The sequence below is a fragment of the Penicillium antarcticum genome, assembly GCF_028974205.1.
Source record: "Penicillium antarcticum strain IBT 31339 chromosome Unknown utg000004l_segment0_segment0, whole genome shotgun sequence".
Lineage (NCBI taxonomy): Eukaryota > Fungi > Ascomycota > Eurotiomycetes > Eurotiales > Aspergillaceae > Penicillium > Penicillium antarcticum.
In genome coordinates this window covers 1498634-1523999 of record NW_026695302.1, presented here as the reverse complement: position 1 = coordinate 1523999, position 25366 = coordinate 1498634, and the positions used below count along the sequence as shown (strand labels likewise).

Here is a 25366-nt window from a genome sequence, read left to right as displayed (position 1 = left end):
AATACACACTTGTAGCTCACTGTATCTGATACCTCCAAGTTCCGAGCTTAGTATTGCTTATTTCATGCTATCCGTCATTTACTGATTGCCATGATCTTCGGCATCTGACTCGGTGCTTGTGGACCCCAATACTACGACTTCGGGAGACTCCTGGGTAAATAGTCGACGTTAGGGAACTCGCTCGGGAACGTTACTTTTTAGTTAATAATGATCTTTTACTGAACAAGTATTAGCGGTGAATTCTCGCATATCTTTCCAAGGTACATATCAACATCTATACTCAATATATTTCCAAGTTAACAGAACAGTGGAACCCACTTGATTCGCGTTGAAATCGATCGAGTGCTGAAGTTGCCCTTATGGGTTTATGTGTTGAGTGATCACAGAACCCCTGTTCGTGGTGATGCTTGCTGGGCAAACGTGAATAGTCATAGCAACAGACAACGCATGGCTCATCAACAGCAAACCTCAACAATCCCAACTTCTCAGGCCTGTGGCTTCTCGCTTCATTGTCTGCATTTATTCTTTTCTTCTCATACCCCCATCTCTTCTTACAACTTCCCATCGCTGCGCTGCTTAAGCTGTCAATCTGTCTTCCGGCTACAATGTCGTCCAACTCGCTTATGATGAGAATCCTCAGATCAGGCTCCCCCAGGGTGGTGACGAAAAACCCATGAACTACACGTTTGGAAATGTTGGTCACATTTTCCTCAACACCAGACCAACCCCGGAGCGATCAATATCTCCGCTATGAACATTGGAACAATCCATAACTGGGCCGAAACCGGCCTTGGTCCGAGCAGGATCTCGGCTGATAATTTTGAGCAAGTATTTCATTAATACTACTCTGGATCTGAGGCTGTCCATTTTCCCTCCAGTAACATTGGCAACATCTACCAGCGTGGCCAATAGTCGTACCCGAACCTGCAGCACCTCTACGGCGACGTTGGCCCCTCCGGCTTTAAATTCTGATGATACTCCCAGTATGACGCCCGTAGGCATGTTTATATTTCCTACATACATTTGGCTGTTATTAAAGCACACGTCCGGTTTATGCACACGACTGAAGTGTTGAGTCACTGTGACCGATTGTTGATACACACGGCCGTTGAGAGCATGCGATTTGTCGATCTATCCCTCCTCCCTGAGAGACATACCTGGTATTTATCAGCAGCTGGACAGACCCATTCACAGAAAGGAACACACCGAACGAGCTTAATCTCCTGCCATATTGTGTCTCGTGCCTTTTGTTGGCTTCCGTTGGATTGAAGATACGTGGATGAGAATGGATTGTGATACCGAATCAGTGTGATCCCACTACTGCAGATAGCCCAATGAGTGAACCTGATAATCATATAAATAGCGTAGATGTCGTGATATACCTAGCACATCCATTCTAGCAAGTTGATGCGAATAGCCTCTTTGTAAACAGCAGGAATATATAATGGATGTTCACAAAGCCACACACAACTCAATCCAATCGGGATCAAAGGAGATCACCTCATGACTATAAATTTAATATAACTATCTCCGATTCACGTGACCCTATACTTATCTATCGGGAATTTCCGTCATCGGCATCCAACCTCCTGCAAGGCTTCAACCCGCTTGTTTCAATTATCTGGAGTTGATGCTGTAGAATTGCAGCTGTAACTGAACTGAAGTTCTCTTGGTTGATACCTGTCCATCCCCTCAACCCGCAATGAAGTTCTCTTCATACCTCGCAGTCGCGGCTGCTATCACCGGCGTGAAGGCTTCTCCGCACCCCGCACCTGCACAACAGGAACCCCTAGGAGCAGCATCCACCGTTTCTCAGCCGGTCTACAGCCAGACCGACACAGAGGATATAATCAACAACTCGCCTCTACTATCATTCCACCGAGACCTAGTCGAAATTGAGTCAGTCTCGGGCAATGAGCACGATGTCGGCCTCTTTGTCGCAAAGTTCCTAGAGGCTAGGAACTTCACCGTCGTGAAGCAGGAGGTACCTCCACTGAATGGCCATGAAAGCCCAAAGACAAGATACAATATTTACGCCTATCCTGACTCGCATTCGGGGTCTCCCTCCATCATTCTTACGAGTCATATCGATACCGTTCCGCCTTTCATTCCATACTCGGTACATCGCCCTCAGACTGACAAGTCGGGCAGCTTTGACTCTGAAAATCTCGTCCTGGCTGGCCGTGGTACTGTCGATGCTAAGGGCAGCGTTGCGGCGCAAATATTCGCCACACTGGAAACGCTGAACGAGCAACCCGACGCAAAGCTGGGCCTCCTCTTCGTCGTCGGCGAGGAAGTCGGTGGTGATGGAATGAAGGCCTTCTCCAACTCGGAGTACAACAAAGACAGCGCCTACCATACCCTCGTCTTTGGTGAACCCACCGAAGCAAACCTGGTTTCCGGCCACAAAGGTATGCTCGGCTTCGAGGTCTTCGCCCACGGCTCGGCCGCACACTCGGGATACCCATGGCTCGGCCACAGTGCTGTCTCAGCCATCCTACCCGCGCTTTCTCGCGTCGACAAGTTGGGCAGTACCCCGACAGAGGAGGGCGGTCTTCCTTCTTCCCCGAAGTATGGCGAGACGACGCTGAATGTTGGCGTTGTCCGCGCTGGTGTTGCGACTAATGTCGTTCCCGCTGAGGCGTATGCTGATGTCTCCGTACGTCTTGCCGCTGGAACACCTGACGAGGCGCATGAGATTATCAAGCGCGCTGTTGCGGATGCTAGCCGTGACGAGGAGGCTGAGGTTGTTGTGGACTTCAGCTCGCATGGTGAGTCTTATGCGCCTGTGGATCTTGATACCGATGTTGAAGGCTTTGATGTTATTACCGTGAACTATGGTACCGATGTTCCGAACCTGTCTGTTCGGTTTGGCGTCAAGCGTTACCTTTATGGCCCTGGCAGTATCTTTGTTGCTCATGGTGACCATGAGGCTTTGAGCGTGCGCCAGCTCAAGGACGCCGTTGGTGGATTTAAGAAGCTGATCCAGGCTGCTTTGGATAGAGAGGAGCAGGGCCTCACAGTATAATTGGCCGTTGCATTTGCATAGCATGGATACGACAGCCGGGAAGCATTATTTCGGGTAATCACATTATTTTAGCTACTTTGCATATAATGCCAGTAGGGTCTGATCAGTTTCCTACAAAAAGGGATATTGGAAAGCAATCTCTAATGCCGAATCATGTCACCAAATTTATATATTGCGCCTGAAAATAACGTTGGTCATGTACAAAAGTTGGTATACATAATCTGGAGAACCAGATTCCGAATAAAACATAGAAACAAAGCGCTGTACAAACATATCACGGACAAAAAGGACATGCTTCGTCAAGAAATTTTGAAATCTACTGCCTTGGCTTCCTCTCCCACCCAGTCTTAAGATCACCACTAGGCTTAAACCGCGGGAACGGATGAGCCTCAGTATTGAAGACATGGTCCTCAAGAGAGATGAAATCACGGTCTGAGAATAGGAGATAGAAATACTTCAGCGTCTCTGCCATCCAGTAGCTCTCCATATTATCACGTTTGTAGGGTGGGATGGCATCCGCGTTTCCGAGCGAGGTGAAGCCCTTGATGCGGAAAATGGGTTCTTTGCTGGTTGTCGTTGGGATGCGAGAGGCGCTCTTCTTCTCTACGACGGCTGTGTGCTTGACGAAAGATTTGAAAATCTCCCAGCCCCATTGGCGGTACATGTCATCGCCGGTGATACGGTACATGTAGAAGAGGGACTCAATCGTCTCTGGGCGTTGCAGGTTGTGGCGGTCGTTTCGGTGGATTTCGATGTCTTCGCGCCATGACTCTGCGCCATCGTACGTCTCCAGGGACTTGGAAATCCCTTTGAGTGCTTCGGGCTTTCCTTGCTTTGGGTTGGTGGATAAGTCTGGGTACTTGTCTCCCATCATCACTGGCTGAGAGTCAAGTGTGAAGTAAGAGATCTCGGAGGCAAGTCCTGTTGCTGTTCTCTTGTGCATTGCCCAGCAGGTCTTCATCAGTTCGCGAGACATAAGGATTTCCTCTTCGCGTTGCTGGGACCAGTCCGAGGACTTTCTTGCCTCGGCCAGTGAGCGACCACCTGTGGCGCCGAGCGCAATTGTTCCGGGCATGAAGCAGACCAGGTGGTCCATTCGGGGTAGAAGTTCCTTGTCCAGGCCTTGGGGCCGTTCGCCGATGACCATGAGATGTGCATTCTTGGTAAATGTGATCAAATGCTTGCGCATACCCTTCAGGGCCTCGTCCCACATTGCTTTATAGACGGGTTCCTGTTGTGAGGTCTGCAGGTATTGCTTGATGAGGCATTCTAGAGGGGTCAGCTGATATCCAATCCCATTCTAAATATTCAAACATACCGTAGTACGAGTCTGCTTTGCTGCCGAGACTCACACTGTCTCCCTTGAACGTCCCACTGTCGGGGTGGATAGCAGAACGCACAAGGCCATCCTGGGGCATTTGAGAGTCAACTACCTTAATGACATCCTCCACTATCTTCCAGTATTCTGCCTCTCCGGTCAACTTGGCCAGATACTTGAATTCAAGCTGCACTGATCCAGCCTCAGAGATAGATGTGGCGCCCTCATCAAAGTGAACTGGGATACCCGCGGACGTGTTGAGGTTGACATTTGACCATGGGATGCCACTCGGAGACTCAAAAGCTCCAAGCAGTCTGTCGGCAAGATCGGCAGCCTTCTCAATATACAAATCTTCACCCGCAGCGCCGACATCGTCGTCGTTTAGCGGTGCCAGATCGGGGAATTGGGTCGAAAGATAGTGCGCAGAAAGCAAACCACCGAGCATGCGAATACTCGTCTCGAATGTGTTTACCTCTCGGTCTTGATCATACTGTAGCGAGGTTGAGATCCATTGTCTGGCTCGGTGAACCTTGGAGGTCAGGTTCATGATCATCAAGGTGTCCAGCGAGTCGACAATCATCCACCCTAACCCGCCGCTAGTAACCTCCTGGTTGACATTCGACACGGGACGGTACTGGTCGTAGCCTTGAAAAAGTATCAGTCCTGCATCCAACGCAAAAGCCACACCACAACTTACCCCAAGCGTTCTTTTCATAGCCCTCCCAACTAACAATGAAAACGTCCCGAACTTTCTCCCGCCTCTCAGCCCAGTCAGATGTATCCGAAGAAACCTTCTCATCCTCCAAAGCCTGAGCCCACTTCCAAAGGTCCACCCCTTTATCGCTTGATCGTGACCCTGTCCATGACGGGAGATAGAAGTTATAGTACAACAAGAATACCAAACTGCATACTCCCAGGAGCACAATGAACGGCCTCCATCGTCTCCGAGGACCTGTGCGCCGCGGTTGGAAGTAGGGCTTGTCTTTGTATAGCGGTAGCGTGCGGTCTTTCTCGAAATAGCCGTTCACTTTGTTGGATAGGGGGATCGGTTGATTGGATAGTCCGTAGCCACGGAGGCCGTTGCGGGAGTTCTGATAGAAGCTGTCTTGTTGCGCTGGCGCGAATGGACTGCGCGATGGTTGATACGCCATTGTGTCTCTTGGGAGCTTTGCTTCGCGAATGCCTGCCTGGGTTGCGCTTATCGATCGCGACACATAGGGGTGGGATTTCGGTGTGATGTTACTGGGGTACCGCGTTGACTGCTATCGTAGAGGTAGGTTGAGAGTATTCAAGTAGAAGTTCTAGTTTGCTCTTCAACGGGAGTCAGTTTGATTTCTTCCACAGGGAACCCCTCGTTGTAATGGAGACATACTGATGTGCCTGTCCATTCAAAAATGCCGTCCTTACGTCGTAATCTTGGTCGCAATGGTCATCCAGGGACTATTTCACAAGGCAAAGGTGGCCCTGATCCAGATGTGTATAGTGGGTGGTCCGTAAACAATTTCTCGGAGATGCGGAGGCGGAGACTGTCCCGCGTGTTCTCAGTTGCTAAGTCCTAAAGTTGAAGCCAAGTGTCCCAGGGGCAACTTCGATGTCAGTTCCAACCTGAAATTTGCGCGCCTGGCGAAGACAATGAAGACCGTGGCTAGGTTGAAGGAAGCTGGGGAAGTGGAGAGCCAACATCAGGAGTCCGCAAATCATCTCTTTGCACGCGTAACCAAGTTTCAAATGTATGGCGGCACAGGACATTTTGTATAATTGAAAGCCAATCAGACTATACGGCTCTCAAATTATTCGAGGATTCAATTCACATTTTGCTCAGGTCCTTCCGAAAATGACTGGCAATTTACGCCACAAGTTGGAGGAAACAGATAGTTGAACGCATAGTATTAGCGCTTCATGAGAAAGATCTAAACCGTGCACTAGCCCAAGATAGTTACAATTACAGCTTCTGGTACTCAAGCTTGCCCTCCAGCTTCTTCGCCTCTGCGACCTTCCGTACAGCCTTGTTGAAATCGTCCTGGTTGATGGCGTCGCGGTAATCTTTGATCGCAAATAGACCACTATAAAATGTTAGTTGTTCGTTCGTAGTATTCTTTGTGCCCAATGGACCAGATTGCACTTACGCTTCGGTAACAACGTTTCGAAGATCAGCACCGTTAAGACCGTCACTCATCTTGACCACGCTCTCAAAGTCGATATCACCCTCCTGTTGAACTGCGCTCGTGTGGATCTTCAAGATTTCCAAACGGCCAACCTCATTGGGAAGAGGAATCTCAATCTTTCGGTCCAGACGACCGGCACGCAGCAGAGCGGGGTCCAGTGTGTCGGGTCGGTTGGTTGCCATGATGATCTTGGTCTTCCCTAGGTAGTCGAAACCATCCAGCTGGTTCAGCAACTCCATCAGCGTTCGCTGAATTTCTCGATCTGCTGAGGTACCCTCCGAGAATCTTCGTCCACCAATGGCATCAATCTCGTCCATGAAGATGATGCAGGGTTCGTGTTCCTTGGCGTATCCGAACATTTCTCGGATCAGTCGAGCGGATTCACCGATATACTTATCAACAATAGCCGATGAGACCACTAATCACAGTTAGTAATCTGCAGGGAGAAAGGATTGGTCCACACATACCCTTCAAGAAGTTGGTTTCGATCGAGCTGGCCACTGCTCGTGCAAGCAGCGTCTTACCAGTACCCGGAGGACCGTAGAGCAAGACACCCTTTGGAGGCTTGATACCGACTCTGTGGAAGAGCTCTGGGTTCTTCAACGGCAGTTCAATGACCTCTCGGAGCTCTCTGATTTGGTCGTTGAGACCACCAATACCGGCAAAGTTGACTGACCCGGGATCCTCCAGAGACATGTTGTACACCAAGGGATCAACCTCACGAGGTAACATCCGCATGATGGTGAGTGTTGTCATATCCAAAGCCACACGTGTGCCTTGCTTCATCTTGGCTTTATCCACCTTTGACCGACAACCGACGACATATCGAGGACCGGACGACGCCTTGACGATGACTATCAATTTGTCAGCCACCCGAAACAAGCCCGAGATGAATGATAATGGGGATGATACTCACATCGCTCTTCGTCGAGCTGCTTCAACACCTCGCCGATGATCTGACCCACACTTTGTAGCGCCTTGATGTTCTCCTCGGAGATATCAAACTCCCGCTGGAGATCCTTGATGCCCAAACGGAGAGTCCTAAGCTTAGTCTCCCATTCTCGTAGCTCGAGCAAGCTCTTTTTATAATCCTCGAGCGACTGGTCGCGCTCCGGGTCGCTCATGATGAAAGTCGGTCGAACGACGGCTCACCGAGTGTAAATGGATAGATAGGAAAGCCGAGTCAATACTGCAATCAAGAGAGGTAGGGTTGTGGAGGGTCGTGGATGCAGAATGGATGGATCTGACTGAATAGTAGCACCTTGCCTGGGGAGCTCCAGCGCAACGCAGCGATGAGCCAAACAGGGTCACATGACTTTTATTATGTCACGTTCTTGGCCGCTAAAGACACCTGAGGCGATAAGGCCAAGAAGTAAGGCATTAGGCGACGAGGCACCAGCATGGGAAGCAACATTGGTTACGTAATACTTAGCTCATCGAAATGCAATGTGAACACCTCAAAAGCCAGGCCGCAACTGAGCTGTGTTCGTCTACATGTAATCCGATGGCAATGCTACGTTAGATGAACAAGTCAATTTGCTTCGATTGGTCAATTATAATAATCAAAGGTAACATTGGTCCAATCTAACACAGTGGGCAACCCCCCAGCTTCTCGAGTACCAGCTGAAGCACGGCCCAGGAGGGGCACGGAGGGGTGTACTATATACACAGGCCTACGAGTACAAAGTACAGTACTCTTAGCTTCCAAGGTTATCATATGCTCGGAAGAAGACTATGCCATCATAGCCCTTCCGTTTCTCGGAAGATCTCGTAGCTGAGGTGCCGCATACGGTCGGATCAGCCAGCAAGAGCTGGAGAACAGCCGTGGAGCCCCACTGTCGCATTGGAAAGAATCGGAGGAGCAGTGATCTTTTCCGGGGTTAATGGGGAATATATAAGAGACTCGGGTCCCTCCGTATAGATGATCTTTTCTTAGTTGAAGTTGTTTACTTTTTCACAGGTAAGTTGTGAGATATCATAAGTTGCAAGTCATATATACCCCGCCACCCCTCTCCCCTATACACTTCACCTTCACATCTTCCCCCAATCTTCTGGAAAGAGAAAGAATCCCCCAAAACTTCTCCCCGGTGATCGTAAGTAGGCAAACCGACATTGCCCCATCAACAAGTGGTTGAGCTCGCAAATCACGTCCTTCTCCATCCCGCCCATTCTGTTTCGGTCATCGGTGAACACCCCCCGCCGTTAGTCACACTGCTTTTGCCATATATCTGCCCAGTTCCTGTTTCATTTTTCCCTTTTCTTCATCTGACTAAATATTAGCCTTTCAAAATGCCTATCTCTAAGATTCACGCTCGCTCTGTGTACGACTCTCGCGGTAACCCCACCGTTGAGGTCGACGTTGTCACCGAGACCGGCCTTCACCGCGCCATTGTCCCCTCCGGTGCTTCCACTGGTATGTACACCTGAACCCCGAGCTTATGAACGAGTATTGGAAATTGGATTGGAAAGCTTACATCTATCTTCAGGTCAGCACGAGGCCGTTGAGCTCCGTGACGGTGACAAGACCCACTGGGGTGGTAAGGGTAAGTGAACCATCAGCTTCGAACTATATCCAGGATTAGCCCTAACAGCTTCACTCTATAGGTGTCCTCAAGGCCGTCAAGAACGTCAACGAGACCATTGGCCCTGCCATCATTAAGGAGAACATCGATGTCAAGGACCAGGCCAAGGTTGACGAGTTCCTGAACAAGCTCGATGGAACCGCCAACAAGGGTAACCTGGGTGCCAATGCCATCCTCGGTGTCTCCCTGGCCATCGCCAAGGCTGCCGCCGCTGAGAAGGGTGTTCCCCTCTACGCTCACATCTCCGACCTTGCCGGCACCAAGAAGCCCTACGTCCTCCCCGTCCCCTTCCAGAACGTCCTCAACGGTGGTTCCCACGCCGGTGGCCGTCTAGCCTTCCAGGAGTTCATGATCGTTCCCGAGTACGTTCCCCCGTTATAAATGCCTTTGATGACCCCACACTGACGAACGCAGCACTGCTCCTTCCTTCTCCGAGGCTCTCCGCCAGGGTGCTGAGGTCTACCAGAAGCTCAAGGCTCTCGCCAAGAAGAAGTACGGCCAGTCTGCTGGTAACGTTGGTGACGAGGGTGGTGTTGCTCCCGATATTCAGACCGCTGAGGAGGCTCTTGACCTCATCACCGAGTCCATTGAGCAGGCCGGCTACACTGGCCAGGTTAAGATCGCCATGGATGTTGCCTCCAGCGAGTTCTACAAGACCGATGCCAAGAAGTACGATCTTGACTTCAAGAACCCCGACAGCGACCCCACCAAGTGGCTCACCTACGAGCAGCTTGCCGACCTCTACAAGTCCCTTGCTACCAAGTACCCCATTGTCAGCATCGAGGACCCCTTCGCTGAGGACGACTGGGAGGCCTGGAGCTACTTCTACAAGACCTCTGACTTCCAGATTGTTGGTGATGACCTGACTGTCACCAACCCCCTGCGCATCAAGAAGGCCATTGAGCTCAAGTCTTGCAACGCCCTTCTCCTCAAGGTCAACCAGATTGGTACTCTCACCGAGTCCATCCAGGCCGCCAAGGACTCCTACGCCGACGGCTGGGGTGTCATGGTCTCTCACCGTTCCGGTGAGACCGAGGATGTCACTATTGCTGACATCGCTGTTGGTCTCCGTGCCGGCCAGATCAAGACCGGTGCCCCTGCCCGTTCCGAGCGTCTGGCCAAGCTTAACCAGATTCTCCGTATCGAGGAGGAGCTCGGTGCCAACGCTGTCTACGCTGGTGACAAGTTCCGCACTGCTGTTAACCTGTAAATGCGGCCTTTCAGCGTAGATCGAGCTTAGGCTCAAAAAGATGGTTTGATGATTCCGTCACAACCCATGATGATTATGAATTTAATTAAGAATTTCAATGAAAACAAATTTCCATTTCAATTCACTACGTACCCAAACACACCAAATTAGACAAATGAATTGTAGACATCAGCTCATCGGGCATCAAAAGGCCCCGAGAGGTCACGTGCACATGCCACCTGGGGACGATAAGTGTGTCCCACATAAAATTTGCCCTCGCCCCTCCATCCTTTGTTGGGTCTGTTTGGCTTGTTACTTGGTCTTGCGTCTAGCGCATTGCGTACCTTCGTTTTTCTCTCTCTTATCAGATATTATAACTCCTTTCTATAGCCCAAAATGCCACCTTCTAAGTGGGGTATGTTCTTATCCTTCACTATCGAGCATCTCCCGCCTCCGAGCCCTTGCTAATTTCCTGCAGATGAAGAGGAGAGCGACTCGCCTCCACCTGTCGTGGCCCCTCGCCGCAGATTCGACGACGAAGAGGAGGAGGATGTAAGACAGACCCTCAAAGCCGGTTACCAAGGCGACATTTCCTCCGCGACAGGCACTAACCTAACTCCGAATAGGTCCTCGACTCATGGGATGCCGGTGAAGACTCCGAGGTAGAGCGCGAGAAGGCTAAGAAGGCCGAGGAAGCCGCCGCTAAGGCTAAGGCCGCCGCCGCAGCCAACAAGAAGACCAAGGCTCAGCGGATAGAGGAACACCGGGAACAGCGACGACAGGAGGCCGACTCCGACGAGGACTCTGATGAGGATGAGGCTGAGCGCCGCGCTCGTCTGCGTCGGACCGAGCAGGACGCCGATCTCGCTCACGCCGAGGACCTCTTCGGCTCCGTCGATACCAAGCGCAACAAGGGTGCCCCCAAGGCCATTGTCATCAGCGACAAGACCGACCCTACCAAGTCCATCGACCTGTCCTCCATGCCTCTGTTTAAGCCCAACACCAAGGACCAGTTCAACGCTCTGAGCGACGCTCTCATTCCCCTCCTGACTCCTCACGCGAAGAAGGCTCAGTACACCATTTGGGCGCAGGACTTCACCCGCAGGCTTGTCAAGGAGTTGCCCAGCGCTGAGATCAAGAAGATTGCCAGTGCCCTGACCACTGCTAGCAACGAGAAGATGCGCGAGGAGCGCGCTGCCGACAAGGGCAACAAGAAGACCAAGGCTGCTAAGACTAAGATCTCGCTGAACGCTAGCCGTGGCCCTGTCGACAACACCAACTACGATGGTGATGACGGTCTCGCCGAAGATGACTTTATGTGATTATGGACTAGTCTCCGAATTGTTTCGCGTTTGCTTTCCGTTGGATTTTTTTTCGAAAACACGCATACAGGGTATATCTCTTTCTCATTGCCCCGGCACTTCAAAAGGTTGACCTTGCTTCTGATCTCAAAACTCCCCATGTACATCCCCCAAACTCTACAATCTACAATATCCAACCCATAGAAGATTAAATTCATCATCCTATTATCAATTATCACATGACTGTATACAAGTCCATTACCCACATTCCATAACTTGGCCACGCCTAACTCGCAAATGCACGACTCCTAACAAGAGTCCTCATCCCCCGACTCTTATTCATCATACCAATCTGCTTAGCCTCTTGTTCAATCTCCCGAATCCCTATACCTAGAGAAACATACCCCTCGCCATCAAGGGCAAACAGCGCCTCCAGTACCCATCCAACACAACTCAAGGTTTCTCGATATCGAGCCGAGTACAGCGTGAGCGGTGCAATGGCCAGTCTACCCGCCAGCGCAGCATGTAGAACCGGCGACACAGTCCCAACTTGAAGGGCGAGTATCAGTCGACCAAGTGTTGGGATTCGTTTGTAGGCTCGGTTTTGTATTCCCAAGCTATAGGCCCGCCTTTGTTGATTATGTGGAAGACTGTATCTGTCGTGGCAGTTTGGGCTAGATATAGTACCCAGTGGAAGAGGTATGTGTTTTCTCGGTCGAGGAGGAGGATGTAGATTGTGTTTGGTTCGAGGTTGAGGGGTTGTGGGAATGCCATTGTGGGATGAACGCTTTTTAATCTTAACGTTTATCTTGTAGAAAAGTGAGAAGACTGGGCTGGGTAAACTAGCTTATAGACTCTGCTTATAGATGCTTAGTTCCTCGTCTAAGATAGTTTCAGGTGAACTAGTGCATTTGTGCCTATCGTCCGCTCTCACCACATACCACACACCACGCCGGATTCACGTTCAAAGATCCGACAGCATGAATTTTGGGTATACTATTAGCGATCAGACGAATCAGGTTCGTAAGGGAGCTTGCTAGGTGGAATCAAAACACCGAATACCACTAGGCGTTTCTTGGCTAACCTGCATCTACACTTTATGCATCTTGCTGCGCATTTCAGGTGATATAGCCGAATCTGGCATAGCCGGGGCTTTGCTGGCTTTCTTGTCATGTGGTGGAGTTTACTTTTGATGACTATTCGTCTCGCTTGCATGGAGTTCTGCAGCTGGAATTAGACCCGTCAACAGTATAGCATGAATGTTGAGGGACTGCTTGTACTTGTATTTCTTATTTCTATGGTCCTGGTATTCTTAGAGGAATCTACTGAGAAATTTTGGTACATTTAAGAGACGGAGAGTGGCACTTGTTTCGTGCTCTCTTTACTCTATCTCTGTTTCTTTATATAACTTATTACCTGTCCACTACAAGTAGGCCTTCGGTAGTCAAAACCCGAGATCGACATCGAACATGCACCCGCAACCCTAGCCAAAAACCAAGCAAATATAACAGTCCCTATAATTGCCCTGATATGCCCCTGAAATGGGGATCACCAAGGCAGAAACCCAAAGTTGCTTGTACATCAGGAATACTCGGACGATCGTCCTATCTCGGGCGTCTTCAACCAATGCAAGTCTTTCTGGCGTGCTTGACGCGCGACAAGAGCGGGAAAATAGCCTTGACGTGACATCTCTGTCCAAAATTGGACACTGTTCATGCATGATGGAGGTTGCTTTTCGTCTTGACGTTCACTTTCTTCTACTATATGTTTGTCTTCTATCTGTATGATGTATTGGATGAGTCGGAACTCTACTGGTACCTCAATTTGATATCGGTCTGACTTTATTGCCAATACTTGATTCATGGTTTTATCGATCCGGAGTTCGTCTGCTGCAACCTTATGGCGGATATAATTCTTATCAGACTGGGCTTGTGTTGCTATCTATACTCATCTGTCAGATATACCCAGAGAAGCTCCATATCGGTACCAAGACAACTCAACGACAACCGGTATCTATGTCAAATGCAAGTGTACTGTATCTATATCCTCACTGCAATAGAAATCTGCCCCAAAGAAGCTATACTGCCAATATACACACCAGATACAAACCCAATCACCATCCACACCAATAGCCGGTGCTACAATTGGCCAACCATTACCGTTTCCACCTCGTGGCGTTTCCCCGCTGTTATAAATTTGCGCAGCAAGTTGCAGCATGCAGATCGTCCACCTGTCTAGGTGTCAGTTGTCAGTTGTCATATCCAGTAGCCCGTCCAAGGTTGTGCGCGGCCCCTCCGTGGCGCTGAGCTGGACGGCTTTGATTCGTCCACTGGATTCGTGAGAGGGATGTGTACTCGACGAGGCCGTTGAGGAGAGAGATGATAGTGAATTTGGTGTGGTGGAGCTTGGTTTTTCTAGAAGTAGTCTTGTTTGGCCGTGGATGCTGGCGAATCGCTTGGATGATTCTTGTTCCCCAGGTTGATGGTTTCTACACCTTTCGCGAAGGATGACATGGCTTCCTTGGTGGCGCTGCTTAGGGTCTTGATTGTGTGGAGTGTCTTGAGTGGTTATCCCTAGGTCTTGTGAGGTCTTGCCTGGCGGTTCGTGTTCCTAGCGTGTCTCTCGCGTGTCCCTGGTCAAGAGGTCCTGCAGAGAGAACCCATTAATGTTTGTATATGTACTCTATTGTAGATCTAGTCGGACGAACGGCAGAATTCACAAGCCTGACTTTTCTACTGTACTATACTCGATATGCTTCAGTGAATGTAACAGAGAAATCATTCGCTACGCAAACCGAATACCGGGTACACATCGGGTGAAGAGATCCGAGTGGAATTGGAAAATAAACACATTTAATCGTGCTGGAGTGGGAATAGGAGACAATAAAAGAGAGAGAACTTCCACTCAGCCCCTTTTGTTCGCTCGCGTCAACCGAATATCAAACTCCGCCGGCCGACCCACACGGTCCCCGAACACGTGCAAGATATCTGCCGGTCCAACCCAGCGCTGCAATGAAAACAAAGAAGCGACTTGCATGACCACGTCCAGGAAGAAATGCGAACGCCCAACCTAGCAATTGGCATACATAACGGCCATTTAAGCCTCAGTCTCTGCGGGCTTAGCCTCCTCGGGCTTCTCCTCAGCAGGAGCAGCGGCCTCGGTGGCAGCAGCGGCAGGAGTCTCCTCCTCGGGCTTGTCCTCCTTGGAACCCTCGCCCTCGTTGCCGTCAGATGAGGTCCAGAGGGTGAGGTTGTCGCGCAGCAACTGCATGATCAGGGTGCTGTCACGGTAGCTCTCTTCGGAAAGGGAGTCGAGCTCTGCAATAGCGTCATCGAAGGCCTGCTTGGCGAGATGGCATGCACGATCCGGCGAGTTGAGAATCTCGTAGTAGAAGACTGAGAAATTCAGGGCGAGACCCAGGCGGATGGGATGAGTGGGGGTGAGTTCGGTCTGGGCAACATCGGTGGCATTCTATCCTGAGTTTAGCAAGTGTTCAAAAGAGAGAATAAAGCAAGAGACGATATACCTTGTAAGCCTCGTGGGCGGCAGTGGCGGCACCCTTGCGCTTGGGGCCGGAAGCGAACTCAGCAAGGTAACGGTGGTAGTCACCCTTCCTGTTGGCAGATTAGCACGATGATCTCCAAGTCAGAAATTGGCTCAGTTTGACCAACATCTTGTAGTAGAAGACCTTGGACTCGCCAGTCTCGGCCTTGGGGATGAGAGCCTGGTCGAGGACGTCAAGGACATCCTGGCAGACCTGCTCAAGCTCGGTCTCGATCTTCTGACGGTAGTCGCGGATAATGCCAACGTGCTCGTCGGAGCCCTTGTTCTCCTCCTTCTGCTCAATGGAGGAGATGATGCGCCAGGAGGCACGGCGGGTACCGACCACGTTCTTGTAAGCAACGGAAAGGAGGTTACGCTCATCAACAGTAAGCTCGCCGCCGATCTAGATATATGTCAATGGTCCAAGTTCAGGCGATCCGGAGGGTCATAGGGAAACCGTGTCATACGTTGGCGACTTCCTGTTGGGCGGTTAGCATGGGTTCCCTTGCAGTAAACAGCACGAGGGGTTGCGACTAACCTTCATGTAGGTGACCATTTCTGTAAAGCACAAAGTGACACGTCAGTGAACGCGCTCGACAACATCCTCACGAGCCAACTTACCATCGTAGCGCTCGGCCTGCTCGCAGAGCCTCGCGAGGAACGTCTTGCTAGTCAGGGGTCAGTGTCGGGCAACAGATTAGGATATGACGATAGCGATCTTACTTCTCACGCTGCATGGTGGAGATGTTAGCCTTCTTATCGACAGAATTTCCAGATGGGGGACGTTAAGGGAATGTGGGATTGCGATGGCGGTGACAACGCAAGAGGGGCCCGGCGGAGGGGGTGAATAGCATCTTACCTCAGAACCCATATTGAAAATCGAAAGAAGTGTTGGAGTTGGAGAGTTAAATAAGAGATAGGGGAACGCGAGATGCAGAAGGAGAAGATGGGTAAAGAGGACCAAGTGGGGGGGGAGAGATGGAGTCCAAAAGGTGAAGGGAGTTTGGGGGCATTTGAATCATAACAATAATACAGACTTAGCTTGTACTGGGTACCTAGTGTGTCATAGTGTGACACTAGTTAGTGGAGGTACCCGGGTACTTGTGCTGCGGCCCAGTATTGGGTTTACTGCTGATCCCCCCTACCCAGTAATTTATTTAGCGGGGAGAGGTATATATGACAGTACATGATACAGTGCTGACTTGCATGCCTTCATAGTTACTTAGGTAGGTACCTATTTACCGTGGATTTGAGGCAGAAATAGTCGAGATATATATAAGTCTTCAGTGAATATGATGTATGATGTTTGGTGAAGTGATCCTAACCAACGTGTTTGGTACCAGATTCCGGTACTGTCACCGAGGATCAGCTGAAAGCACATGACCGCAATTTAAGTCTACTCTGGGATATAATAATTAGGAATATCTAGACAGTAGTCAGATACAAGTAGTCAAATGAGTATATATAAGTAAAAACAGTGCCTATAGGATGAGGTCTGGGGATGAGACAAGTATCTTTGGAACCTTCTAGACACTGTGCCTGTATGATGTAGTTGATCAGCCGCACACCGACATCACATGTACCAGAAGTATCGGCAAACATAACAATTTAGATGAAGTTGAGAAACAAATTAAGATAATTTATACAGTTTGCACAACTGAAATTAATTAGTTAGCCACTAAAGAAATAGTCCGAGATTTCCCTGACCGAATAGGTCATCCAGCACTGCATACCTGGGTAGTCTTCGTGTTAGGAATCATGATTACTGCTTTTTTTTGGTCCATATCAGGGACATAAAACCAAAAATGAACGTCAAGTCAAGCTTTGGCATCAATATCTATAGACTAGCCTGGGCTGAGTATGAATGTAGTCTAGCTTAAGCAACTAACCAGCACGGGCAATATGTCATGTTAATATTTAAAATAAGCATAATTTCCTGGTTGGGACTTGGTTTAGAATTTGTAGTCTCATTAGGATAAACATTGAGCTCAAAGCTATTCATATAATTTCATCCTTTACTCCCTACTGTTAAGCGCGAAGATAACTTCAAATTGGATCTACCGGGAGCAAAGAGAACTTTGGAAAGCAAGGAGATGATCACAGAGCGGGGAACTACACGTCTATATGTACCATGTGTGCCATGTGTTTCAAATCATCGTCTTCCGGAAGGCGACGGTGAGATCATCGATCCCAATGATGCAGCAGTGGACTCTTTTAGTTTCAGCCTTACAGGCGAGGAGACCTCCTGCAAACTCCATAGGTTGCGCGTCTAGCAGAAGGCTCCGCCTTAGCCTCGATGATCTCTGCCCTGGTACAGCAACAGAGCCCAATGACAAGTAGACTGGGATGGTCCCGCCTGATTCAGTCTTTATCCGAAGACTGCCGTCCTCCTGATCACACGGTCTCCGAAAGAGATACAGGCACAGACATCAGGAGATAAGAAAGCCCAGTCGGATGGTATAGCGGCCTTCCAGTTGACTCTAACTTGAGAGTTGACTGGCTCGATTTAAGATTGGATACCCCATTTCAGGTAGCGGTGTCCTTTTCAGATCTTCCAAGCACCAAGCCGCCAAGAAGAGAGGTTATCCACAACTGGCCATCCGATAGGCAAAGAACGATGCAGCCTAGTGGCGCCCCATAAGTCATTTCAAGTTGAGCAGACAAGCTGGGGAAAGGTATCGATGACGATGTAGGGCCAAGAGGATCTTTGAGAGGTCTTAGAAGGGATATATGTGGGGAATTCTGAATGAGAGATAGTGATAGACCACAGAAATAGCTATGTCGACAACGTCCAAGAAAGAGAAAAGCGCAAGAAAGCGGAGAATTGCAGTTGACCCGCACCTCAGCCCTGCAGCCCTGTGGCCCCTGGTAGCTTACTCAGCGCCTGGAAGCAATGAGAACACGTTGTGCCTCGTCCCCCACTGGAGGTTCCCCATTCGGCTTTCGATCTATTTCCTGGCTGATCTCGCTCTTTTCTTTCTCTTTTCTGCTTCATTTGGGAACCCTATGTATCTAATCTAAACAGGTCTCCCATTTCTTTTTCTCTTGTTTACATTTTCCTGAACCTTTCTGCCCTTGAGGCTAGCCATTATGGAGAATGCCTTTCTCCGCACTCCAGCTGAATCGCTGGAGCACTTCAAGGTGACCGAGCAGACTGGTCTTTCCCAGGATGCGGTTGCAAATTCCAGAAAGCAATATGGGCCCAACGGTGAGTCCACATCCACACTGACCCGGAGACGCATTGACCTGACGCTTTGTTTAGCACTTGCCGAAGAGCCCCCAACTCCTATGTGGGAGCTGATCTTGGAGCAATTCAAGGATCAACTCGTCCTTATCCTCCTCGGTTCGGCCGCCGTGTCGTTTGTGCTCGCTCTATTCGAAGAGAGCGATGATTGGACTGCATTCGTAGACCCTGTCGTTGTACGTGATTTGTTATCGCCCATGTTCTGCTTGATCAACCGTGCTGACCAATTGGCAACTTACAGATCCTCACCATCCTTATCCTCAACGCCGTCGTCGGAGTCACCCAGGAAAGCAGCGCGGAGAAGGCTATCTCGGCTCTTCAGGAATACTCGGCCAACGAGGCCAAGGTCGTTCGTGATGGAAAGGCTCGCCGTGTCAAGGCCGAGGACTTGGTCCCTGGTGATGTGATCCAGATCGCCGTTGGTGATCGTGTTCCCGCCGATTGCCGACTGCTTGCTATCCACAGCAACAGCTTCCGTGTTGACCAGGCTATCCTGACTGGTGAAAGTGAGAGTGTTGGCAAGGAGACCAAGGCTATCAAGGACCAGCAGGCTGTCAAGCAGGACCAGGTCAACATGCTCTTCTCTGGTACTACTGTGGTCAACGGCCATGCTACTGCCCTTGTTGTTCTGACCGGTGGCTCAACCGCTATTGGTGACATTCATGAAAGCATTACTTCCCAAATCTCTGAGCCAACTCCCCTGAAGCAGAAGTTGAACGACTTCGGTGATATGCTGGCGAAGGTTATTACCATCATTTGTGTCCTGGTTTGGGTTATCAACTATGAGAACTTCAACGATCCCGCTTTCGGTGGCTGGACCAAGGGTGCTATCTACTACCTGAAGATTGCTGTCTCGCTTGGTGTTGCTGCAATTCCCGAGGGTCTGGCCGTTGTCATCACCACTTGTCTGGCCCTTGGTACTCGCAAGATGGCCCAGAAGAACGCCGTTGTCCGCTCTCTTCCTTCCGTTGAAACCCTTGGTAGCTGCAGCGTTATCTGCTCTGACAAGACTGGAACTTTGACCACCAACCAGATGAGTGTGGAGAAGGTTGTCTACCTGTCAGCCTCCGGCAAGGGTTTCGAGGAAATTGATGTCGAGGGTACCACTTTCACCCCTGAGGGCAAGCTCTCTCAGAACGGCAAGGTCGTCGAAAACCTGGCTGTCTCTTCTTCTACTATCGAACAATTGGCCGAGGTCACTGCCCTTTGCAACGCTGCTACTCTTTCCCATGACCCTAAGACCGGAGTCTTCTCCAGCATCGGTGAGCCCACCGAGGGAGCTCTTCGTGCCCTAGTCGAGAAGATTGGATCCACAGACACTGCCCTGAACCAGAAGCTCTACCGCCTCCCTGCGTCTGAAAGATTGCATGCCGCTAGTGCTCACTACGAATCCCGTCTCCCTCTCAAGGCTACCTATGAGTTCTCTCGTGACCGTAAGAGCATGTCCGTCCTCGTTGGCGAGGGCAAGGATCAGAAGCTGCTCGTAAAGGGTGCTCCCGAAACTATCTTCGAACGCTGCACTCATGTTCTTCGTGGCGCTGACGGAACTCGTGTCCCTATGACCAAGGATTACTTGAAGCTTCTCAGCGAGGAGGTCGTTGAGTATGGTAATCGCGGTCTCCGTGTCATGGCTATCGCAAATGTCAGCGGTGTCGCTGGTAACTCCCTTCTGAAGAACGCCTCTACTACCGAGGACTACGCCAAGTTGGAGCAGGATATGACTCTCGTTGGTCTGGTTGGAATGTTGGATCCCCCTCGTCCTGAGGTTGCCGGCTCTATTCAAAAGTGTCACGCCGCCGGAATCCGTGTTATTGTCATCACCGGTGATAACCCCAACACCGCCGAGTCCATCTGCCGCGCCATTGGCGTGTTTGGTGCCAACGAGGATCTTACTGGCAAGAGCTTCACTGGTCGCGAATTTGATAACCTCAGCGAAGGCGAGAAGATGAAGGCTGTTCAGACTGCCTCGCTCTTCTCCCGTACTGAGCCTAGCCACAAGTCCAAGCTGGTTGATCTCCTCCAATCTATGAACCACGTCGTCGCCATGACCGGTGACGGCGTCAACGACGCCCCCGCTCTGAAGAAGTCCGACATTGGTGTCGCCATGGGTACTGGAACCGACGTTGCTAAGATGGCTGCGGATATGGTTCTTGCGGATGACAACTTCGCTACCATCACCGTTGCCGTCGAGGAAGGTCGCTCTATCTACAGCAACACTCAACAGTTCATTCGCTACCTGATCTCTTCCAACATTGGAGAGGTCGTGTCTATCTTCTTGACTGCTGCCCTGGGCATGCCCGAGGCTCTGGTTCCTGTCCAGCTCTTGTGGGTTAACCTTGTCACCGACGGTCTTCCCGCCACTGCTCTCTCCTTCAACCCTCCCGACCATGATGTTATGAAGCGTCCTCCCCGCCGCCGTGACGAGGCTCTCGTCGGTGGCTGGTTGTTGTTCCGCTACATGGTTATCGGTATCTACGTCGGTGCTGCCACCGTCTTTGGTTACGTCTGGTGGTTCATCTACAACCCTGAGGGTCCCCACATTACATTCTGGCAGTTGGTAAGTTGTCATATTACAGTCATTCGTCCTACTTGTCTAACAAATTCTAGTCCCACTTCCACAAGTGCTCTGCTCAGTTCCCCGAGATTGGCTGTGACATGTTCACCAACGACATGGCCAAGTCTGCTTCCACTGTTTCTCTCTCCATTCTCGTTGTGATTGAGATGCTGAATGCCATGAACGCCCTGTCCTCCAGCGAGTCTCTCTTTACTTTCTTCCTGGGCAACAACCCCATGCTGGTCTACGCCATCACTCTGTCCATGGCCCTCCACTTTGCCATTCTCTACATTCCCTTCCTCCAGAACCTGTTCTCGATTCTGCCTCTGGACTGGACCGAATGGCAGGCCGTCTTGGTGATCAGTGCGCCGGTTATTCTCATCGATGAGGTCCTCAAGTTTGCTGAGCGTTGCCTCTACAACACTCACGCTTCCGTCTCCCCGGCCGTCAACGGCGCCGCCGGTAAGCCCAAGCGGGCTTAAAGGAAAGATATAAAGGCGAATGAATACCGTCTCTTCTCCCGGGGTTTTTTTGGCCGGTGCTAGAGGCGTGAATAGAGATAGATTATGCCTGGCTGTTGGTTTTGGTGAGATGGATCAAGTATGACATGCTATCATGCCCATAGAAAGACCCTGAAATGGAAGCTCGAACATGTAATGAATGTTCTTTTCTTTACTTCTAATTGAGCCTTTTGTCGTATGAATATCGATTGATTTCCTTTTACATATACAATAGCGCCCCCTAGAAGATGCATTCACTATCCCCGAATGTTTAACCTTCCAGGTACTACCGTAACCCTCGTTATTCCAACATCGTAGCCATCCAGAAACTCCGACTTTTGGAATAAACCTTCTCACACCGTTTCTCCAAGTCTAACATGACCCCGGAGTCAAAGTTAGGCAGGCGCGTGATCACGATAAAAACATGATAGATAACCTTGGATTGAAGTAGCCAAATCAAACCTCGTAGGTCAATCTTGAATAGGATCCATGTAACAAGGAGGCACCAAAAGTCTTCGACATTGTATAAAGTACTCGGGATACAATAACCCGAACAGCCAGCGGAATGAAGTCCCGCATTCAGGCTGAGACATGCAACACTGACGCCAGAGCCAGTCCCAGCTTCCCGTGTTTTGAGGGGCATCTTAAACCGTGTCAACCGTGCCAAGTTGATCACGTCGAGGCAACTCCGTGAGTGGTCAAAATCGACGTACCCCAGGGATCACCGCTTGGCTTTCCCCGGACTGGGGATTGGGGAAAGTGTGGAGTTGCGGAGAGGTTACATTTAAATGCCAGGCCCTTGTTTGTCTTTTTTTTCTTCTTTGCGTTTTCTTGTCTGCTTTTCTTTGATCTGCTCTTTGGCTATTATGGGCTTCAAGGAATTTATGAAGAGCCGCTCTGGCTTGCGCGTTGACAACAAAAAGACTACCTCGGCTGCGACTTTGACTCTGCGTCAGAGTTTGTGGCCGCTGACACTAGTTACCATTCTGTTCTTTTTGTGGGTATGTGGCGATGACAAGCATCCCCAGGGGACGGGATGGAGTATACTAACCGCCAGTAGGGATTCGCCTATGGATTGCTGGATACCTTGAACAAACACTTCCAGAATACCCTCCACATTGACCGAGGACGTTCTTCTGGTCTCCAAGCTGCTTACTTTGGGTATGTCAACATACAACATACATCTACTCGACCCGATATCAATTCAACTAACAATCCCAGTGCATACCCCTTAGCCTCTCTCGGCTACGCAAACTGGATCCTCCGTCATTATGGCTACAAAACCGTCTTCATCTTCGGTCTAGTCCTCTACGGCATAGGTGCTCTATGCATGTGGCCGGCAGGTCTGAATCAATCCTTCGGCGGTTTCTGCGGTGCAACTTTCGTCATTGGATCCGGACTGGGTTCACTGGAGACAGCAGCTAATCCATATCTAACGGGTGGGGTGGCACTTTCACATATACATCTGTCTGAATCAGTCTCTCGTTAACCGTGTCTATTTCTTCTTTCTAGTCTGCGGTCCACCCCGCTACTCTGAGATTCGAATCAACTTCGCCCAGGCCTTTAATGCAATTGGCACTGTCGTTGGGCCTGTTCTAGGCTCTTACGCTTTCTTCACCGAGACTTCGGATGATGTCGCTGCTCTGCAACGCGTGCAATGGGTCTATCTCGCCATTGGTATCTTCGTTTTCTGCCTTGCCACTGTGTTCTTCTTTTCGAATATCCCTGAAGTCACCGATGAGGATATGGCTTTCCAGGTGGCACAGACTCATGTCGACGAGCAGGATAGGCCGTTCTGGAAACATTATAAATTGTTCCATGCGACGCTTTCGCAGTTTACGTATACTGGAGCCCAAGGTAAGTACCCTCGGGTCTATCCGTGATCCACATTCGGGATTTCTATGCTGACTGATGTTGAGTCGCTATCGCTGGCTACTTCATCAACTATGCTACAGAGACCTGGCCGGGTACGTCCAATGCCACGGCTGCGAAGTATCTCGCCGGAGCGCAGGGCGCTTTTGCAGTTGGTCGATTCCTCGGTTCGGGCATCATGAAGTATGTCAAGGCTCGCTGGGTCTTCTTGGTATATCTGTCATGCACGGTGGCATTCCTTGCGGCGTCCGTGACACAGACAAAGCAAGCTGGCATTGGTGAGTACTTCTCCTATTGATAATCATTGGTTTGATGGGATTGAGACTAATGTTGTACTACAGCCATGCTATTCTTGACACTCTTCTTCGAGTCCGTCTGCTTCCCTACAATCATGGCTTTGGGCATCCGCGGCCTGGGCCGCCATTACAAACGTGGATCTGGATTCCTCGTCGGTGGTGTTTGTGGTGGTGCTGTCGTTCCTCCGATTCTGGGTCATGTTGCTGATATGCGTGATGATACCGGGTTTGCATTTATCGTTCCGACTATGGTATGACCTCTTCCGACATCTCTGCCTGGCACATTGTTCACAAAATTCCAGTTTATGGTCGTCGCCTGGACCTACGCCGTCGCCGTCAACTTCGTTCCTGCATACGTGAGTACGGTTGACAAAGTCGGCGAGAGCACGATTGGTCTCGAGGGCTCGGATAGCAAGGATGAAGAGGCTGCCATGGAGACTCATCATGATTCTTCGGCTTTTGATGAGAAGCACCAGGCTGTCCATGTGGAGCGGTAGTGTCGTGATTCTATATTGCCCTTGAAGGGGATCCCAGAGGCGTTGGTGGATGCTTGGGACTTGCTTTACTTGCTCGGGTCTTCTAATTATAGAGGGATAATCAATAATCTTACGTGATATGAAATACTTGTTCGGGATGCTTGATTGAGTCGGATGCGTACAGTAGTAGTCCTCTCTGGAAATCCAGATCGAATCATGAAATGGCGAGATGACACTAAGTATCCATCGGGAGTGAAGTAATGTCAAGAATAAAAAGGGGGGCCCTAGCAAGGTGGGCCTCGAAAGGAAGCCATGTTAAGACGTCCTCGAGTCCAGCCTCGAGAGAGCCCCCGCAGCCACCCAATGCCGAAGAGCCTCGACGTGGAAAAGACGAATCAAAAAGGAACGGAGGCACATGTAATGAGACCAAAAATGGAGAAAAGAGTCAAAAAGTGCCTCACTGCACCCTACATGACGGCAAGAAAGAAAGAAATTCTAACTCTCGCCCCAGTTGCGTCTCGTACCTGAACTCGAAGCCGGAATTCAGCAATCTCAGCCACAGAAAAGAGCAACTCTCCTGCTGGTATGGAGTGATTAGCTACCCAAATGATTGCCAAATCCCTCGTTCGCGGTTCTTTGAGTCGTAACCCTAGATGACCTGATTGCTGACCAGACTTTCAGAATCAAGGGAGGAATTCTTAAGTCTCGGCGCGGTCCAAGGACAGTAGCCAACCCCTGGAAAGTGGAAGTCTCAACAGTTTAACCTAGTGGGCTCTCGTATGGCAACTCCACCCCGGACTCTTGGCATGTGGAGGTCTACTGTATTAACCAAGAAATATTATTCAATATGTGCCTATATACACTGGATAATGTCCGCCGGGTGAGGCTTTCCTGTCTGGGTTGCCGCCGCGTTAATGAGGGCGATCAGGCTCAGGCTCACCGAGTACATGTCAGCACGCGCTCATGCTCAGTGATCTGGTCAGTGCAGTCATGTGATCACTCAGTCACTGCTTACTCCTGGCTCCCCGCCCCCACCCAACTCTCCTTCAACCAATCGCACCCATTCATCATCTCCTTGCATGGCTTCAACTAATCGTACTCATCTATCATCACCTGATTCGGCCGCCTGGCCCCAAGCGCATCCCAAGCTGGGTAATCGGCAGAATGTCATCATCCTCAAAGACGGCGAGTCCCTCTGTGCCTTCTAGTCTTGATACTCATAATCAGGCTAGAGGCTGGATCGAAAGCTGAATAGTTACGCACCACTTGAACCCACGGACAAAACCAAGGACTTCCTC

At 50.2% G+C, this 25366-nt stretch overlaps 9 protein-coding genes across 9 annotated transcripts; 5 read left to right on the top strand and 4 right to left on the bottom strand.

Moving 5' to 3' along the window:
* Window positions 1–1702: 1702 nt before the first annotated feature.
* Window positions 1703–3028, top strand: N7508_004561 (M20 family metallopeptidase; the record flags this gene model as incomplete). Its single annotated transcript, XM_058462627.1, has 1 exon — window positions 1703–3028. One exon carries the CDS (start codon window positions 1703–1705, stop codon window positions 3026–3028), a length of 1326 nt encoding a protein of 441 aa, XP_058321252.1.
* Window positions 3029–3344: 316 nt separating this feature from the next.
* Window positions 3345–5497, bottom strand: N7508_004560 (glycoside hydrolase family 47 protein; the record flags this gene model as incomplete). Its single annotated transcript, XM_058462626.1, has 3 exons — window positions 3345–4297; window positions 4347–4991; window positions 5044–5497. 3 exons carry the CDS (start codon window positions 5495–5497, stop codon window positions 3345–3347), a joined length of 2052 nt encoding a protein of 683 aa, XP_058321251.1.
* A 791-nt stretch (window positions 5498–6288) lies between these two features.
* Window positions 6289–7635, bottom strand: rpt4 (proteasome regulatory particle base subunit RPT4; the record flags this gene model as incomplete). The annotated part of the gene is made up of 4 exons (XM_058462625.1): window positions 6289–6409; window positions 6473–6929; window positions 6979–7365; window positions 7428–7635. The coding sequence occupies 4 exons, from the start codon at window positions 7633–7635 to the stop codon at window positions 6289–6291; spliced, it is 1173 nt and encodes a 390-aa protein (XP_058321250.1).
* Window positions 7636–8800: 1165 nt separating this feature from the next.
* aspf22 (enolase acuN) lies at window positions 8801–10303 on the top strand (the record flags this gene model as incomplete). Its single annotated transcript, XM_058462624.1, has 4 exons — window positions 8801–8924; window positions 8998–9054; window positions 9116–9455; window positions 9508–10303. The coding sequence occupies 4 exons, from the start codon at window positions 8801–8803 to the stop codon at window positions 10301–10303; spliced, it is 1317 nt and encodes a 438-aa protein (XP_058321249.1).
* A 375-nt stretch (window positions 10304–10678) lies between these two features.
* On the top strand, window positions 10679–11604 carry N7508_004557 (eukaryotic translation initiation factor 3 subunit J; the record flags this gene model as incomplete). The annotated part of the gene is made up of 3 exons (XM_058462623.1): window positions 10679–10697; window positions 10761–10834; window positions 10909–11604. 3 exons carry the CDS (start codon window positions 10679–10681, stop codon window positions 11602–11604), a joined length of 789 nt encoding a protein of 262 aa, XP_058321248.1.
* A 543-nt stretch (window positions 11605–12147) lies between these two features.
* Window positions 12148–12357, bottom strand: N7508_004556 (uncharacterized protein; the record flags this gene model as incomplete). Its single annotated transcript, XM_058462622.1, has 1 exon — window positions 12148–12357. One exon carries the CDS (start codon window positions 12355–12357, stop codon window positions 12148–12150), a length of 210 nt encoding a protein of 69 aa, XP_058321247.1.
* Window positions 12358–14679: 2322 nt separating this feature from the next.
* N7508_004555 (14-3-3 adaptor artA-like protein) lies at window positions 14680–15997 on the bottom strand (the record flags this gene model as incomplete). Its single annotated transcript, XM_058462621.1, has 8 exons — window positions 14680–15054; window positions 15110–15197; window positions 15255–15529; window positions 15594–15605; window positions 15665–15684; window positions 15748–15794; window positions 15850–15857; window positions 15986–15997. The coding sequence occupies 8 exons, from the start codon at window positions 15995–15997 to the stop codon at window positions 14680–14682; spliced, it is 837 nt and encodes a 278-aa protein (XP_058321246.1).
* Window positions 15998–18216: 2219 nt separating this feature from the next.
* On the top strand, window positions 18217–21406 carry N7508_004554 (calcium-transporting ATPase; the record flags this gene model as incomplete). The annotated part of the gene is made up of 3 exons (XM_058462620.1): window positions 18217–18546; window positions 18612–20927; window positions 20978–21406. 3 exons carry the CDS (start codon window positions 18217–18219, stop codon window positions 21404–21406), a joined length of 3075 nt encoding a protein of 1024 aa, XP_058321245.1.
* An 884-nt stretch (window positions 21407–22290) lies between these two features.
* N7508_004553 (putative l-fucose permease) lies at window positions 22291–24089 on the top strand (the record flags this gene model as incomplete). Its single annotated transcript, XM_058462619.1, has 7 exons — window positions 22291–22425; window positions 22485–22585; window positions 22646–22863; window positions 22937–23281; window positions 23344–23574; window positions 23638–23843; window positions 23895–24089. The coding sequence occupies 7 exons, from the start codon at window positions 22291–22293 to the stop codon at window positions 24087–24089; spliced, it is 1431 nt and encodes a 476-aa protein (XP_058321244.1).
* Window positions 24090–25366: the final 1277 nt, after the last annotated feature.